Source organism: Oncorhynchus clarkii, chromosome 12, assembly GCF_045791955.1.
Source record: "Oncorhynchus clarkii lewisi isolate Uvic-CL-2024 chromosome 12, UVic_Ocla_1.0, whole genome shotgun sequence".
Lineage (NCBI taxonomy): Eukaryota > Metazoa > Chordata > Actinopteri > Salmoniformes > Salmonidae > Oncorhynchus > Oncorhynchus clarkii.
The window spans coordinates 16,511,269-16,529,983 of record NC_092158.1 but is presented as its reverse complement, the minus strand read 5'-3'; the positions used below and the strand labels follow the sequence as shown (position 1 = coordinate 16,529,983).

The 18,715-nt window shown below is 41.4% G+C and overlaps 1 protein-coding gene across 2 annotated transcripts; it reads left to right on the top strand.

Annotated features, from left to right (window-relative positions):
* The first annotated feature begins 764 nt into the window (after positions 1–764).
* LOC139422780 (thrombospondin-4-B-like) lies at positions 765–18,422 on the top strand. 2 transcript variants are annotated; one of them, XM_071174119.1, is made up of 22 exons: positions 766–1,076; positions 7,938–8,135; positions 8,622–8,869; positions 9,400–9,499; positions 9,842–9,924; positions 10,028–10,079; positions 10,318–10,469; positions 10,590–10,727; positions 11,283–11,360; positions 11,692–11,844; positions 12,005–12,109; positions 12,260–12,367; positions 12,828–12,987; positions 14,158–14,276; positions 14,433–14,485; positions 14,838–15,031; positions 15,641–15,819; positions 15,922–15,970; positions 16,084–16,280; positions 16,942–17,114; positions 17,227–17,366; positions 17,561–18,422. In XM_071174119.1, exons 1-22 carry the CDS (start codon positions 998–1,000, stop codon positions 17,620–17,622), a joined length of 2,820 nt encoding a protein of 939 aa, XP_071030220.1. In that variant the 5' UTR covers positions 766–997; the 3' UTR covers positions 17,623–18,422. The 2 variants fall into 2 exon arrangements, with proteins under 2 accessions (XP_071030219.1, XP_071030220.1); XM_071174118.1 differs by having other exon boundaries at positions 765–1,076; positions 12,005–12,367.
* The last annotated feature ends 293 nt before the right edge of the window (positions 18,423–18,715 follow it).

The following is an 18,715-nucleotide window of genomic DNA, read 5'->3' as shown; positions in this document are numbered from 1 at the left end:
TGCATGGCAAAGAGGGACTTTGCAATTCATCTGATCACTCTTCATAACATTCTGGAGTATTTGCAAATTGCCATCATACAAACTTAAGCAGCAGACTTTGTGAAAATTAATATTTGTGTCATTCTCAAAACTTTTGGCCTCCACTGTACAATGTAGAAAATAGTAAAAATGAAGAAAAACCCTTGAATGAGTGGGTGTGTCCAAACTTTTCACTGGTACTGTAGCTCATTACATTTATCCAGTCCCATCCATGTGCTTTATAGCAAAACCAAGTGGCAGGGCTGCCGTTTTCCTGATAAAATGAATTTCGGATTTCAGATTTGGGTTTCAGATCGCTCATTTCCTGTCAAAAGCCTGTAGATTAAAAGGAAGTCGGGATGCAGGGGAAAGGTGTTACATCTGAAGCCCTGAAAAGCTGAAAGAATCCCTAACAGTGTTTGGGAGGAGGAGGTGTGTGCCAATAAAATGCCTCCTGACTGCCAGGAGACCGACTTTATTGCTGTACTATTAACACACGTTTTTTCTCTAAAGTCTGAAGAGTGGCACAGATCAAAAAGTTGCATATTGTTTAGTCTGGCCTACTGTAAGTACAGAATGTTCACTGCCCACAATGAGGTCGTGAACCATGGAAGAACCCCTGCATGCATATACACACACACACACACACACACACACATTAATGGGAGCCAATACGGTGGAGAATGTTTTGGTCACTCCTCTGCATGTGGCTGTCTGAAGAAAGCTTAAACCATCTCCGACCCTGCTCCTCCTCCCTCAGTCAGCCTCCTGTCCTCCCCACTCAGCCACACACACACACAGACAGCAGCTGTTCCGTGCCTCACTATGACAGCCTAGCCTCACCTCTGTCTCTACTGTGAGCCATACACACCACACACATCCCAGGCAACAAACAGTACAGGAGGACCAAGAGCACCACTCTGCCTGATAAAGATAAGTCACTCCAGAGAAACAGGTCTGGGAACAGTGAGAGGACAGAATGGGGTTGTGGACGACACTGATCGTGGCTTCGCAACTGATCTTCAACCTGTGTTCGGAAGTGGGAGCCCAGGGCTCAGGTGAGTGTAGCTGACAATGACTTTCTTAAATTATTACTGAATGTGATGCCATTATGATCTTGATGTGGTCATTGAAGTCTGTTGAAACCATGCAATTGCACCACAAAGTACTTTTAAGGTATTGCTTTGTAATCACAGGACACAACCGCTAAAAGTAAAATTTCAACAATTTGATCTTAGCCAAAGACATACAGTTTAAGTTGACATAAATGACTGTGATGTCATCTTCAGATGCCCTTTATCAGTCTTCTAAAGCTCTCAGCACTCTACCTCAGAGTATTCCAATCGAGAACCATGAAGCTCTGAGGTAATGATTGATCTAACAGACACTGTGATTGAGAATATCACATACATTTTTCTCCAAAAGTTTAAGGTAACAAAATCAGTCAACACAAAAATCTATATTGCTCTCATTTAGATTGCAATCACCATTGTACAGTTGCTTTTTTACTTTGTAAAACGAGAATATCATATTCATTCACACTCAAGCCAATATACACAGAGGGCTAGACAGGACATTTGATACTCTGTTGAGTAAGAATAAATGTTCTGATAAATAGTCCTCTGTGTCCTGTGTGGTAAGAATATTGAAAATACATGCTTCATAAGAATGTTGTGTACTGACTTTAGACTGAGGAAGAGTAAGAGGTGATGACTGAGATGTGGCCGCTGTATTAATTGAGTGTGTGTGTGTGTGTGTGTGTGTGTGTGTGTGTGTGTGTGTGTGTGTGTGTGTGTGTGTGTGTTTAGTGGGGGGGTCTGGAGTCTGGAGTCTGGATATGATTTAAAGTACCAGCTATAGCACACACATGGGAATAATCACTAATGGTCTGCATGCAATTTTGGAGTCTGAAAACACACACACACATGCACCACAACACACAGGCCTTTAAATGGCATCTACACTGAGGTACAGGCCATAACTGTCACATTATTTTACAAAATATATTCACAGCTATACTGCACACAGTTGTCGCCGTTGATAAATAGTAAACATTTGACTCACTAGCAGTTCATACAAATATAAATTATTGGCAATTATTGCATGAGGTTTCACTATAAACAAACACAAGTTTGGACTTATTAAGTAAATTGTCAATTATATGCCTTGTGTTTACAGTACAACTTTGTTATTACTTATAATAATACAATATATACTATTTTGCAGACACTTTTATCCAAAGCAACTTACAGTCATGTATGGTATCGAACCCACAACCCTGGCACCACGCTCTACCAGCTGAGCCATACAGGACTTAAATTGATTATTTACCTATTAAGGCACAATATACATATCAGACAACAATAATGCAGTTGTTTATTATCTACTGCATCTAGGTGATTTTATTGTCACTTTATGACTTCAATTGACTTTATGTGGTAGATCATGTCACATGTGTCATACTGTATGTGAGCTGTTCAGGTGAATTTGGTTTTGTATAGCTTAACAGATCATGATAGGACAAGCGGTGGCTCTGGGGATGAAATCTAACCCTTTCTCATGGAACTTTGTGAGGAGATCCTGACACACAGATGGAAGAGAGAGAGTGTGTATAATGTGTCTAAACAGACAGATGAGAATAGAAAAAGAGTTGGTTTGTTTAGACTGTTTTATTGGTGCACCCCCCAGTCCCAGTTTGCAGGCCAAGTCAGGTTGAACCATACAGAGATCTATCTGTTAGTGTTTGCCTAACCTCCCTCCTCAAGTGACGGGGACAATAGTGATGCTGAAGCCTTTCACAAACCAGGCATCAGTGTGTTTGTAAAGGTGAGATTGAGTGCAGGAAACGGCATGAAAAGGAGGCTCCAGTCACGTTTAACCACACACCTTTAAAAGCACCCATGCTTCTCCCTGGTGAGCTGGAGCAAATTGAGGCCAGGCAGGGGGAACGGGAGGAAAGACTAGAGGCAGGAGAAAATAAGAAAGATGTCTGAAGCTGACAGACACAGATGGAAGCCCACGCACGCGTGAGCACACACACACACGCACACACACTGAGAAGAGAGAAGATGAGAGCAATTTTCTAGAAGCATTTGGGAGCAATTTGGTGCGTGCCTTCATTACACTGTGCCTTGTAGACGGCTGCTAGGACACTTGTGTATTCATGTACGGTCTCAGACTGGCGGGGAGGGATTCAAGGCACATCCTCCCACGGCCTGCTGTGTCCCGGAGGGACTTTATTGGAATAGAATTGTAACCTTGAGCCTAACCGTCCACTCAAGAGAAAGCTTCTCACTGTAACCAGTGACTGTAATCTGGTTTAGGTTATTAATCAACCTACCAGGTTGTTTATAAACACTACAGGGACAAGATTATCCACATGTATCGATCACATTTTAACTAATAGTGTAGAACTTTGTTCTAAAGTTGTATCTGTACCCATTGGATGCAGTGATCACAATATTGTGGCTATATCCAGGAAGGCCAAAGTTCCAAAAGCTGGGCCTAAGTCTTATGTGGATGATGTTAAAAATATTTGTTGGTCTGATGTGATTAATAAGGAGCATCCAGACACTGCACTTGATGAATTTATGAAATTGCTTCTTCCAATTATTGACAAACATGCACCTGTTAAGAAACTGACTGTTAGAACTGTTGAGGCTCCATGGATTGATGAGGAAATTAAAAACTGAATGGTTGAAAGAGATGAGGCGAAAGGAGTGGCTAATAAGTCTGGCTGAACATCTGACTGGCTGACTTATTGCAAATTGAGAAATGATGAGACTAAACTCAACAACAAAAAATAAGAAACTGTATTATGAAGCCAAGATCCATGATACAAAGAATAATGGGAAAAAAACATTGGAGTACATTAAATTAAATTATTGGCAGAAAGACAAATTCAACTCCATATTTTATTGAATCAGATGGCTTATTCATCACAAAACCATTTGATGTTGCAAATTATTTTAATGATTACATCATTGGCAAAGTGGGCAAATTTAGGAAGGAAATGCCAACAACAAACAATGAGCCATCATATTCATGCATAAAAAAAATTCTAATGAAAGTAAAGCATTGCAAGTTTGAATTTTGTAAAGTTAGTGCGGGAGAGATGGAAAAATCATTGTTAACGATCAATAATGACAAACCTCCTGGCATTGACAACTTAGATGGAAAGCTACTGAGGATGGTAGCTGACTCTATAGCCACTCCTATCTGTCATATATTTAATCTGAGCCGAGAGGAAAGTATTTGTCGTCCGGCCTGGAGGGAAGCCAAAGTAATTCCGCTACCCAAGAGTGGTAAAGCAGCCTTTACTGTTTCTAACAGCAGACCTTTAAGCTTGCTGCCAGCTCTTAGCAAACTGTTGGAAAGAATTGTGTTTGACCAAATACAACGCTATTTCTCTGGAAACAAATTAACAACAGACTTACCGCAGGGTTATAGAAAAGGACACTCAACATGTACTGCACTGACACAAAGCTTCTCTAATGTTAAACATGTAAAGTGTGGTGTACCGCAGGGCAGCTATCTAGGCCCTTTACCCTTTTTTAATTTTTTTACCAATGACCATCCACTGGCATTAAACAAAGCATGTGTGTCCATGTATGCTGATTATTCAACCATAAAAGCATCAGCAACCACAGCTAATGAAGTCACTGAAACCCTTAACAAAGAGCCTTGTATTTGGTAGAAATAGTAGACCTCAGCTGAATCTGGTAATGAATGAAGTTGCAGTTGAACAAGTTGAGGATAATAAATTACTTGGCATTATCTTAGATTGTAAACTGTCATGGTCAAAACATATAGATTCAATGGTTGTAAAGATGGGGAGAGCTCTGTAAGTAATAAAGAGATGCTCTGCTTTTGTAACATCACATTCCAAAAAGCAAGTCCTGCAGGCTATAGTTTTGTCTTATCTTGATTATTGTCCAGTCGTGTGGTTGAGTGCTGCAAGGAAAGACCTAGTTAAGCTGCAGCTGGCCCAGAACAGAGTGGCACGTCTTGCTCTTCATTGTAATCAGAGGCCTGATATCAATACTATAAATGTCAGTCTCTCTTGGCTAAGAGTTGAGGAGAGACTGACTGCATCACTTCTTCTTTTTTATAAGAAACAATGTGTTGAAAATCCCAATTTCTTTGCATAGTCAACTTACACACAGCTCTGACACACACACACACCAGACATGCCACCAGGGGTCTTTTCACAGTCCCCAAATCCAGGACAAATTCAAAAAAGCGTACTGTACTATATAGAGCCATTATTGCATGGAACTCCATTCCATCTCATTTTGCTCAAATGAACAGGAAACCTGGTTTCAAAAAACAGATAAAGCAACACCTCACGGCACAACAACATTTTTTTTAACCTTTATTTAACTAGACAAGTCAGTTAAGAACAAATTCTTATTTACAATGACAGCCTACACCGGCCAAACCCGGACGATGCTGGGCCAATTGTGTGCCGCCCTGTGGGACACCCATTCACGGCCAGATGTGATACAGCCTGGATTCTAACCAGGGACTGTAGTGACGGCTCTTGCACTGAGATGCAGTGCCTTAGACCACTGCTCCACTATTTGACCTAGATAGTTTGCGTGTATGTATTGGTATTGCTATATAGGCAACCTGTGACTTAAAAAAATATATATTGATGTAGTTCTGTCCTTGAGGTATTCTTGCCTATTAATGTTTTGTATTATGTCATGTTTCATGTTTTGTGTGGACCCCGGGAAGAGTGGTTGCTGCTTTTGCAACAGCTAATGGGGATCCTAATAAAATACCAAATACCAAAACTCTTTAGTGGCTTCTACATTCCCCTCCCTGAGCACTCAGTACAGTCTATCCATATGTGTGTGGTAAAAGTGGTCAAGCAAAAGACCCACTACGTTATTTGCACCGAGAAAACTCATTTTGATCTTGATCTTCCAGCCCATTCTAGTCTACTGACGTAAAGTATTGTCTCGGAACATCAAAACTACTAGCTCAAGATTGATCAAAATACCATACATTCTGATAAAAGGGAAAATGTTTTACCCCAAACTCTGCCTCATATGCCTCATCAACAACTAGCCTACTCTCTCGTGACGACCAGCATCTTCTCAGCACTTTAAAACCTCTAGCTCAGCAATCCTCACCATTCAGGTTGATGTGATCAAGTGGACACTACAGGCCAGGCAATCTAACATTTCTCCCCAGCTAGCCAAACTCACTGTGATGTTCCAGCCCAGTTTAGTCTCTAAAGTATTGACGTACACTTTCCCCCCGATACATCCAAAACACTGTCGTGTCTTTACTATCATTAAATGAAGACTTTTAGTTTTTATCAAAGATTCTCTGTAATTAGTATTATGCGATTAAACTGATTAATCATGTAACTGTAATTAACTAGGAAGTTGGGGCACCAAGGAAAATATTCAGATTACAAAGTTATCATTTCCTAATATAACTTTTCAGATATTTTATATCTGATCAATTAGTCTTCGAATTAATGAATTATTTACTTTACCTCACGTTAGTCTCATTCCAAACGTTGTAAAATGTTGGTTATCTGCACGAACACAGTCTTCACTATGAGTCATCCATACATCAATTGTCTTAAATCATTTATTTACTAACTAAGTAATTCACAGAAGTGCATAAACAAACAAACAAAGTAAATATGGTTACAAGAAATTATAGGGGAATGTGCCCTAGTTGGCTAAACCGGCATGGCGGCTTGTCGTATTAAAATGTAACAAATGGACCAGTTCGTAGCTGGATACTTCACCGATCTTTTATACCTTCTCCAGGAACATAAATGTTGTTCGGACCTCAAGTTCTGTGAGGTGGAAGAAATTCCCTTGTTCTCTATGAAACTTCACTCTGTCGCTATACTGCGTGGCCATGAGGAAGGATCTTCCTGGAATTTACGACCTCTCTGACCACAGCAGCCTAGTTGTAGGAGGCAGGGAGAGGGGGATGGGGCTTGCTGTACCCAAAGAGGGCAATGTCATGACAACACCTTGCTCAAAAACCATCCTATTCATCTACACGTGTCTTTATTCTCGCTGTACTGAGCAGCAGACCTTTACTTTGTTACTTGACTTCCTCTCAAAGATTACTTTACTTTATTTTACTTTAGTTTATGTTTCCATTTACAGTTATTTTACTCTATTTTATGTTTCTCTTCACAGGTATTTCACTTTACTTTATGTTTCCTTTTACAGTAATTTTACTATACTTTATGTTTCCCTTTACATTTATTTTTACTTTATGTTTCCCTTTACATTGATTTTTACTTTACATTTCCCTTTACATTGATTTTTACTTTACATTTCCCTTTACATTTATTTTACTTTACATTTCCCTTTACAGTTATTTTACTTTACATTTCCCTTTACATTTATTTTACTTTACATTTCCCTTTACATTTATTTTACTTTACATTTCCCTTTACATGTATTTTACTTTACATTTCCCTTTACAGTTATTTTACTTTACATTTCCCTTTACATTTATTTTACTTTACATTTCCCTTTTCATTCATTTTACTTTACATTTCCCTTTTCATTCATTTTACTTTACATTTCCCTTTACAGTTATTTTACTTTACATTTCCCTTTACATTTATTTTACTTTACATTTCCCTTTACAGTTATTTTACTTTACATTTCCCTTTATAGTTATTTTACTTTACATTTCCCTTTACAGTTATTTTACTTTACATTTCCCTTTACAGTTATTTTACTTTACATTTCCCTTTACATTTATTTTACTTTACATTTCCCTTTACAGTTATTTTACTTTACATTTCCCTTTACATAGATTTTACTTTACATTTCCCTTTACAGTTATTTTACTTTCCATTACCCTTTACAGTTATTTTACTTTACATTTCCCTTTACAGTTATTTTACTTTATTTTTTCCTCTGTAGTGTATGATCTCCTCAATTCCCCGGACTGTCTGCCAGACCTGCTGCAGGGTGGCTTAGTGGAGCAGGGCGTTAATGAGGCGTTCATCCTCACCACCTTCAAGCTGCAGCCCAAGACTGGCACCACAGTGTTCGGCCTGTACAACCCACGGGACAACAGCAAGTACTTTGAGTTCACCGTGCTGGGGAAACTCAACAGAGGTAAGGGGTAGGAAGGAGAGGCAGGGGCGTCATGCCCAATGAAACTGATGGTTTATCTACTTATACTCTGAAAATATAGAAGATATTGTTTCTTTTACTCATTATTAATTCAAAGGTATCGATTTCTGGCCACCATTTCCCCTCAAAGAAATGAGGTGCACAACGGGGAGAGGGATGCATAATACATTGGTCTTGCTGAATGCACTTTTCTGTACTATGTCAAATTAAATAACATTTTAATTGTCACATGCTTCGTAAACAACAGGTGTAGACTATCAGTGAAAAGAGTCTTAGTTCTCTCTCTCTTTTAATTTAATTTGTGTTTAAAAATCATTATTTTCGCTCTCTGCTTCTACATTATTAATGTATTAATTTCATTGACGCATTTGCTGTGATTCCCTTTTCATCACATGTCCTTTTCCTTTAACTATCAAGTTCTTCTCATCTCTCTCTCTCCCTCTAATTCTTTCCCTTCCTCTCTCCCAGCCGTGCTGCGTTACTTGAGGAGTGATCGGAGGATGAGCTCCGTGACCTTCAACAACATCCCGCTGGCAGACGGTCAGCGCCACCGACTCCTTTTCCACCTGAAGGGCATGCAGCAGGGACCTGGGGGGGTGGAGCTACACCTGGACTGCAGGCTGGTGGAGACGGTCCGGGATCTCCCCTCCGTGTTTCAGGGTCTGCCTGCAGGCTACGGTGTGGTGGAGCTGAAGAGCATGCAGGGCAAAGCAGAGGTGATGTTATTAAATATGTTTCAAATGGCAACCTATTGCTTTTATAGAGAACTTATTTAGACCATTGTCAAATTGGGTGCAGTTCAAATGTAGTGCATCATATGGAATATAGTTATTATTTACTCATAGATCCAGACAAAATCACAGAACCTTCAACCGAGGATTGGTTGTCAGTCTGTTTCCATTTAAGCCATTTGACCAGAGCTACCCAGACACTCCCCAAACCATTGCTTTTGTTGACTTTGTACTCAGGGAAACTATGAGTGATGTCACTTATTTACTCCTAGATCCTCCTTCCAAATTCAAATGACCCTAACCCCCTAGCCTGATAGTCTGTGCCAGATAGTCTGTTTCTGCTTTGGCCAAATGCTTGTCCATCGGAAATTAGAGTTGGCTACAGCAGGTAAAAATCGGGAAATCGGGAAACAAATTTGGTAACCACCTTGTCCTAATCTAATCAAACCCATCCATCAGCATTCAGCACTGATTCCAACTAATGTGTCCCTGTTGTTGGACTTCTTCATAAACAGGAAGAGCTGGAGGAGCTGAAACTAGTGGTGGGAGACACGTTTGAGAACGTAGCTTCTCTTCAAAACTGTCACCAACAAGGAGACTCAGTGCAGACTCTGGGTAAGAGTTTATGACAAAAAAAATACAAAAAATAAACCAACTTCTATTCCTGTGTGTTCCCTAGTACTGTCTAGTTTACACAGACAAAAACATTTTGAGGAAAGTATTTTTCTTGAACGTTGCCCAACTGTTTTTCAAGAAGCAAATAAATGGTGATATATTATAGATATCTATATCTATATATATATATCTATATATCTATATAGATATATATATATGTGTCTCTACTTTCGAATTCACACAAAGACAACAGTTACTGTAGATTGATGTTAAACAAGAACCCCCCCCCTCGAGTCTGTTGGTATGACTAATGTTATTTTCCAATGCTGCTCTCCCGTGCAGGGGTCAACACAAAACAGCTGTCCAATCAAATGCTTGATCTCACAAAGGTGATAAACGAGCTGAAAGATGTCCTCATTCAGCAGGTAACTATAGTGCTCAAGCTCATCTGGGAGCTATTAATAAACTGTACCTCCTGACCCACTGAGTCCATAAAAACTCAAAACATGTATATGTTGCTTTCTAAAGGTCAAAGAGACATCTTTTCTCAGAAACACCATCTCTGAGTGCCAGGCTTGTGGTAAGAACATCCACCATCACCATTATATTACAAATTATGTATTAAAGTTCTGTTATATGTTGTTTATAGATTGGGCAAATAGCTTTTTCCTGACCATGAGGAAAATCACTGGGTCCTAGTAATAAAACTAGTTTGAAGTATGTTCGCTTATAACACATTCATTACTAATACATGAGAAACCACTGGTATTGTGGAAACGAGTGTCATAAAAATATATTTCCTCTGGGTGTCTTTGAAGGACTGGGTGGAAGCGAAGTCATGAAGCAGAAGTGTGCCCCTGGCGTTTGTTTCCGCGGTGACATGTGTATTGAGACAGAGGACGGGGTTGAGTGTGGACCCTGCCCTGACGGATACACAGGGGACGGCTTCAGCTGTGATGATGTGGATGAGGTAGGGTGTGTTTGTGTGTGTATGTTATATTCAGGTGCATATGTGTTTACTGTATGTATTTATATGGTTGTAATAATTCTGAAACACTAACCAAGCGTCTTCTTTCATCTCTCTCTCCAGTGTCAATTTAACCCATGCTTCCCCGGGGTGAAATGTGTGAACACGGCTCCAGGGTTCCGCTGTGACGCCTGTCCTCTGGGCTACTCTGGTCTGGCTGTGGAAGGGGTGGGAGTGGTCTACGCACAGACAAACAAACAGGTCAGTCAACATAACCAACATTACCAAATACAGTCAAGGTCTCCAGGTCAGTCAACATCACCAGCATCATTAAATGCAGTCAAGGTCACCAGGTCATTCAGCATCACCAAATACAGTCAAGGTCTCCAGGTCAGTCAACATCACCAAATACAGTCAAGGTCTCCAGGTCAGTCAACATCACCAAATACAGTCAAGGTCTCCAGGTCAGTCAACAACACCAAATACAGTCAAGGTCTCCAGGTCAGTCAACATCACCAAATACAGTCAAGGTCTCCAGGTCAGTCAACATCACCAAATACAGTCAAGGTCTCCATTTTAATTGGGTAAAAGAAAAAGCTGCACACTCTAGTAGGTCTGTTGTAATAATTTATTCACCATCGTTTCGACAGGAAGGTTTAAAGTCAGTCAATGGACAATTCAAGAAGATTCATTTAAATTAAATATACTCCTACCCACCCGGTGACATTGTTATTAGGATAACTAATCATGGAACACCTTTTCAAGATATGTATCATAATAATCATCTCCAGTCTTGTACTTTATACGGTCTCTTAGGTCTGTGATGACATTGACGAGTGCAAAGAACCCAACAATGGACAGTGCACCGCCAACTCTCTCTGTCACAACTCTGCGGTAAGGCCTGAGTGTGTTACTCTGTCATAAATCTGCGGTAAGGCCTGAGTGTCTGTCTGTCTGATAGCCTGGTGGTCGACTAGATCGGTTTGTTGCTTCAGCCAACTCCTGACCTTCGTTTCCTTCAACAGAAATTGCTTGAAGCACAAACAGATCTGGCACCAGGCTAGTATCTGATAGCCTGGAATAAAAAACGGAATATTGCTCAGTTTAAACAATAATGCAAGGAGGGAACAATGTTAACTGGATTCCAAATCTCTGACTGCCTGCTACAAGTACTACATTTATTCCTATGTCTCTCATTGCCTATTACCCTACATTATCCCTGTAGGGTTCATATGTCTGTGGGGGCTGTAAGACAGGCTACACAGGGGACCAGGTGAAGGGATGTAAGCCAGAGAGGAGCTGTGGTAACAGTTTGACCAACCCCTGTGATGTCAACGCCCAGTGTTTCCAAGAAAGAGACGGCTCCATCACCTGTCAGGTGTGGTCCTAAGAATCACAAACTGGCCTCCATTGACAGAACTCTCCCTCACACACACAAACACACGCACACATACGCACATACACACGCAAACATACACACGCAAAAACACACAAACACGCACTGCCTCTTAAGTGTTCTCTCTTCTTTCTCCTGTCAGTGTGGGATTGGCTGGGCTGGTAATGGCTACCTATGTGGAAAGGATACAGACATTGATGGATACCCTGATGAGAAACTTAAGTGCAAGGATATGCTCTGTAAAAAGGTAACCATGACAACACAAGAAATACAACTATCCTGGGATAAACAACCCCCCCCTCCTCTCCCTTTTCCCCTCCCTCCATCTTCTTTTTATGGTGTTTCTGTTAAAGTGATAACCATATATCGGTCAATAAATAAATCTGTCTGTTTTCAGGATAACTGCATGCGCGTTCCTAACTCTGGCCAAGAGGATGCTGACAAGGACGGACAAGGAGACGCTTGTGACACCGACGCTGATGGTGACGGTATTCTGAATGAACAGGTAGACCTTATACCTTTACACACACACACACACACACACACACACACACACACACACACACACACACACACACACACACACACACACACACACACACACACACACACACACACACACACACACACACACACACACACATTAATTTAAATGCATTTATAAAGACCTTTTTACATCAGATTTCACAAAATGCTTATTTAGAAACCCAGCCTAAAACTCCAAACAGCACACAATGCAGATGTAGAACCACGGTGGCTCGGAAAAACTCCTTAGAAAGGCAGGAACCTAGTAAGAAACCTAGAGAGGAACCAGGCTCTGAGGGGTGGCCAGTCCTCTTCTGGCTGTGCTGTGCTGAGAATTTGAAGGAGCATACTTAAGTTCACACAGGACACCGGTTAAGACAGGAGATTTCACCAGATAAGACAGACTGACCCTATTCCCTCTGTGCCCCTCTCCCGTGCAGGATAACTGCTGGCTGAAGCCTAACGTGGACCAGAGGAACAGTGACAAGGACAGCCATGGTGACGCCTGTGACAACTGTCGCACGGTGGAGAACCCTGATCAGAGGGACACTGACAGTGATGGGAAAGGAGACGCCTGTGATGATGACATGGATGGAGATGGTACGTACAGCGACACATCACTGCCACATAGCTACAGTCCGTCACAGTAGTATGTTCCAACAGCCGCTTGTCTAGAATCCTTGAACATACAGTACCACCAAGCACCAACCCTACCCGGACCCAATGATTTATATACTAGATGATTGACAGGGGGTGCTGTTTTGAAGCCACCGCACCTACATCTTGGCATTCCCCATCTAGCGTAAAAAAAGGTTTCGGAAGCTATATAAATTCATTAATTCATTTCTACGTTAATTATATTACAGACACCTTAATGCATACTTTTAAATTATAGAATGTGAGCTAATCATGAAAAATATCTATTAAAAAAATTGTTACTGTCCCCACTAAAAACTTTTTTTTAAATACAAGTAATTTTGTCCTTGACACATTTAATTTAAATACTGTAGCGTTCCATTCATTCATATGGAGGACTGCTTCTTCTGGGGGGTGTCAATATGCCCGATCTGTGGCTTCAAAGCCTCTCACTAGCCAGTACATAGAGTAGCATCAGCAATCCAGGGTTTATATACATAATTGCCATGACCCCACTACTAAAATGACCTCTCAAGTTAACAGAAACATACAGTATGCCTTTATCATCCTCACTCTTTAATAATGTAGATGACTGTCTGGGTTTCTTTTTATAGACCCTGTCTACAGACGGCTTGACCTTTATGCTACAACCACAGTACTGTTGCTTTCCAGAGATAAATGAGAAATGACACACACGGCCTACCATATTTCAACAGTTCAATCAGATGACAAATGCAACAGTGCCTCCTTGTGGCACAACTATTGAACTATTAGAAACAGCATATCAATGGAAATAGAATCAACCACATGCAGTTTGCTTTTAAATCCCAATGCATTGATTCAACGTCAGTGGTTAAGCCTTCAAATCATACAAATCATGTTTTATAACTTTCTCCTGGGCCACACTTAAAGTTCACTTTTTGCATGTATCCAACCGAGATTCACACATGTTCTAAATGTGAAATATCTAGAACAGCCATCGCTGGTGTTCATACGTCACAAAGCAGCGCTCCTAAAGGAGTCCACTTGAAGCTGAAGCACTCATGTATTTCACCAACACTTCTGCAGAGTGGTGGGATACTATTGGTCAGATAACTTTACAAACTCAAACTTTGTAATTGAATTGGTCTCCAGGCTTGAAGAACTTCCTTGACAACTGCCAGCAGGTGGTGAACCGAGACCAGCTGGACCGGGATGGAGACGGAGTGGGAGATGCCTGTGACAGCTGCCCTGATATCCCTAATCCTAACCAGGTCAGACTGCTTCCACAGGCCTCCTTTAGGGTTCTGAGACCTGTTCAGTTTACAGATATAAAATGGGATATGGAGCAACTGGACTGTCCTACCCTGTAATAAATATTATACTGAGTGGTCAAAAAGTGTTTTAACAAATCTGTGCTCTAATTTTAGTCCGACATTGACCATGACCTGGTTGGGGATTCTTGTGACACAAATCAAGACAGGTACAAGAAAAACACATTTTAAAAGTGTCTGACTTGAGAAAACGTATGCTCTTAAAATATCCACTTCATGATTTAATTTATTTTAGTCAATTCATAATTGCAGTAGTCAATATATCCCTTTATTTTGACAAATATTCCTATTTTACTGTATATTTTAGTATACAGTGCATAAAGTAAGTTGCCAGTGCAATGTTACTAAACTGCCAGCCATTCCCTACTAGCCTGAGTCCCAGATCTGTTTATGATGTCAACTCCATTGCTGTAAGCAACACTCAGGCTAAATCCATTCATATAATGACCTGAACCTATCTTTTCTGTCCCTCCTTCCTGTGTGTCATCCCCTGGTCTGTAGTGATGGCGATGGTCACCAGGACACCAAGGACAACTGTCCCAACGTGATCAACAGCTCCCAGCTGGACACAGACAAAGACGGCCTGGGGGATGAGTGTGACGATGACGATGACAACGACAGCATCCCTGACTTCCTGCTACCAGGACCCGACAACTGCAGACTGGTGCCCAATCCCGACCAGCTGGATGAGAACAGTCAGTCTTTAACATTTCTTTCAAATAATTTACTTTACTGCTTCAAACAAATTGCAGAGCAACGGGACAATCTGAATGTGAATTCTTGAGTCATCACCTAAAACCTATTGCCTGGTGATCCAGTCTGTTTGTGCTTTGGCCAACACCTCTCTGTGTTAGTTTGTGTCCTGCCAAACAGACAGTAAATGGTGTGACAACTGTAGAAGAGTTGACTACACCAACAGTATGGGATCAGACTACATTTTAAGTGAAAGTAAAACACAAGAAAGTGAGCACCTATGCATTAACAAGGTTCTCTATCATATTAAATTTTATTTGTCACATGCTTCGTAAAACAACAGGTGTAAATAACAGTGAAATGCTTACTTCACAATGACATCTGCAAAAAAAATAACTGTAGCTTAATTGGTCTACTACTGTATCATTCATCATTGATATTCAACCAATTTGTGGCAGGTAGCCTAGTGGTTAACCCTATAGCTCCTGTATGTTGCTCTGGATAAGAGTGTCTGCTAAATGACTCAAATGTAACTCTCCACTCTACCAGTGTATTGTCTATGCTTAGAACCTTACTGGGCATCATTTCCTTTGTGTATTCTCTCCTTCCAGGTGATGGTGTTGGAGATGTGTGTGAGTCAGACTTTGACCAGGACAAGGTGATAGACAGGATAGACAACTGTCCAGAGAATGCTGAGGTCACTCTGACAGACTTCAGAGCCTATCAGACGGTGGTGCTGGACCCGGAGGGTGATGCCCAGATTGACCCCAACTGGGTGGTACTTAATCAGGTCAGATGGTCATTTACTGGATGGACTTACAACACAATAAGTTCAACATGGCAGAAATGCTTTGACTTTGTCAACATAACTGACATTTAATCTCTCAAACAGGGAATGGAGATTGTTCAGACCATGAACAGTGACCCTGGACTTGCTGTCGGTAAGAAAGACTTCCAAATCGTTATCAGGTATCGAACCATGTTATCTCATATGGTATTGTATCAAGTCGTATCCTATTTTATCGCAACATTTTTGTTGTGTATTGCTCCCTAGGTTACACTGCGTTCAGTGGAGTGGACTTTGAGGGGACATTCCATGTTAACACGGTGACTGACGATGACTACGCAGGCTTCATCTTTGGCTACCAGGACTCCTCCTCCTTCTACGTGGTCATGTGGAAACAGACTGAACAGACCTACTGGCAGGCAACACCCTTTAGAGCAGTGGCCGAGCCTGGCATCCAGCTCAAGGTGTGTGTGTGTGTGTGTGTGTGTGTGTGTGTGTGTGTGTGTGTGTGTGTGTGTGTGTGTGTGTGTGTGTGTGTGTGTGTGTGTGTGTGAGATTGTGTTTTTGAAGTAAGTACAAAAAGACAAAGATAGATAGATTAGGTTTAGGGTGTCTCTTGATTGTACAATTCACACACATGTGTACTATGGAGAGCCACCCAAAACACAATCTGTCTTGAACAGACCTACTAGCTGGCCACACCCTTCAGAGCAGTGGCTGAGCCTGGCATCCAGCTCAAGGTGTGTGTGTATGATTGTATGTGAGATTGTGTTTTGAAGTAAGTACGAAAAATAAAGATAGATTGTATTTAGGGTGGCTCTGTACAATTTAACACACACACGTGTGCTATGGACAGCACAGGAGGTTGGTGGCACCTTAATTGGGGAGGATGGGCCTGTGGTAATGGCTGGAGCGGAATGGGTGGAATGATATCATGACATCCATGTGGTTGATACCATTCCATTTGCTCCATTCCTGCCATTATTATGAGCCGTCCTCCCCTCAGCAGCCTCCACTGATGGAGAGCCACCCTAAGCCAAATCTGTCTTTGTTTCTTTGTACTTACTTCTTAATGACCTTCTCTCCCTCGCCATCTCCTCTCTCCATCGCTCTCTCCCTCCCCAGGCTGTGAAGTCTAAGTCAGGTCCAGGGGAGCACCTGAGGAACTCCCTGTGGCACACAGGGGACACCAACGACCAGGTGCGTCTGCTGTGGAAGGACCCCAGGAACGTGGGCTGGAAGGACAAGGTTTCCTACCGTTGGTACCTGCAGCACCGACCCCAGGTCGGATACATCAGGTGAGACAGCTGAGAGAAAATTAGAGAGAGAGAGTGTGTGTGTGATGTCATGGCTACATTTAATACACAATGGTGTACAACAATGGCTAATGTCTGTTGGGTGTTTGGACAGGGCCCGTTTCTATGAGGGGACAGAGCTAGTGGCTGACTCTGGTGTGACCATCGACACCACCATGAGAGGAGGCCGACTGGGCGTGTTCTGTTTCTCTCAAGAAAACATCATCTGGTCCAACCTAAAGTACCGTTGCAATGGTAAGCAGCATGCTTTCATCGAGTGTCGCAGCGGTCTTAGGCACTGCATCTCAGTGCTGGATAACTAAAAAAAAAATACAATTGTTTTGAACTCAAATTAGTCAAATTCATCAACCAAAGTGGCAACCTTAATTTAACTGACTCTTGGTAGAACTTGACTTTGACCCTTAACCTCTGACCTCTAACCTACACAGATACCATCCCTGGGGACTTCCAGGAGTTCAGCATGCAGCACGGCGTCGTCGACGGTCTCTAAGCATACAGAGAAAAACTGAAAGAGAGACCGTTTCTCCAGATGTGTTTGGAATGTACTGTATGTGGTGTGTGCGTTTGTACACAGTGGCAATACTGTATGTATGTGGTCTGTTTCCATGTCTACCCACTTCCCCAACAAAAATCTAATCAGCTTGTCTTCATGGGTGTTATAATCAGTGTCCTCAGTGGTTTAAATTAGGACTACTAGAGTAAAATATAATTCACATTTCACATTTCAAACTTAAGATTTTATTATTTGAGCTCATTTTGCAATAACATCCACAAACAGAAACATCAGCCATTGATATAAGCTTCCTTCTCTCTCCCTCTCTCAGAGCTTTGATTCTCAGTGTGTACCAGCCCCACACAATGTCATCACACAATATGGACATGAGAGAAAACACAGGAGATGAATCAGACCATGGGGACTTGGTCATGTCTGAGCATATTCCATTGTCTTATACCCTGGTACCAGATCTGTTTGTGCTGTCTTGTCCTGTTGGAAAGACAGCACAAACAGATCTGGGACCAGGCCAATTGTCTTGGACCTGTGACCTCAATCCTCCCCAGAGGCCTAGTCTTGACCAAGAGTTTTGTTATCAGTGAATATCCCGGCTCCTTAAAACAACTCTCTAGAGGCCAATAGAAAGCGATTTGAAAATGATTCCCAAATAAACTCAACTCTTCTGCCTGGTTTAAGTCTTAGTCCCCTGTGTAGGTGTTTGTAAGTTTGAAATGTTGATTATTTTATAAGTATAATGCTATCAACAAAGGAATTTCAAATAAAAAAATGTGATAAGAGATATTGTATTGTGTTTTTTTGGTCTTATTTATTAGCCTTATTGAATGTGTTTCTCCAGATTTTCATCGGCCAGTCTCTCAGTTCATGTGGCTGAAAGAATAAAGAGCAGTGAGGAAACAAGAATATTGACCTGTTAACCTAGTATTATTATTATTGCCGGTGACCATGTGGCACGGGCATCCATAAGGTATGCTAATATATTTAAAAAACAAATCTAATCTCATTCCATAGTCACCCTCATATTTTGGTCGTGCCTCCGAGCGAGTTGGTAGGGGCGAGGTGGTGGTTTGGG

What these genes read in the sequence shown, in the direction of transcription:
- LOC139422780 (XM_071174118.1), top strand. Translation starts at nt 998, where the DNA reads ATGGGGTTGTGGACGACACTGATCGTGGCTTCGCAACTGATCTTCAAC. An exon ending in ATATCCCTAATCCTAACCAG is followed by an intron (nt 14,277 to 14,432) that starts GTCAGACTGCTT and finishes CTCTAATTTTAG; the next exon opens with TCCGACATTGACCATGACCT. An exon ending in ACTGGGTGGTACTTAATCAG is followed by an intron (nt 15,820 to 15,921) that starts GTCAGATGGTCA and finishes TCTCTCAAACAG; the next exon opens with GGAATGGAGATTGTTCAGAC.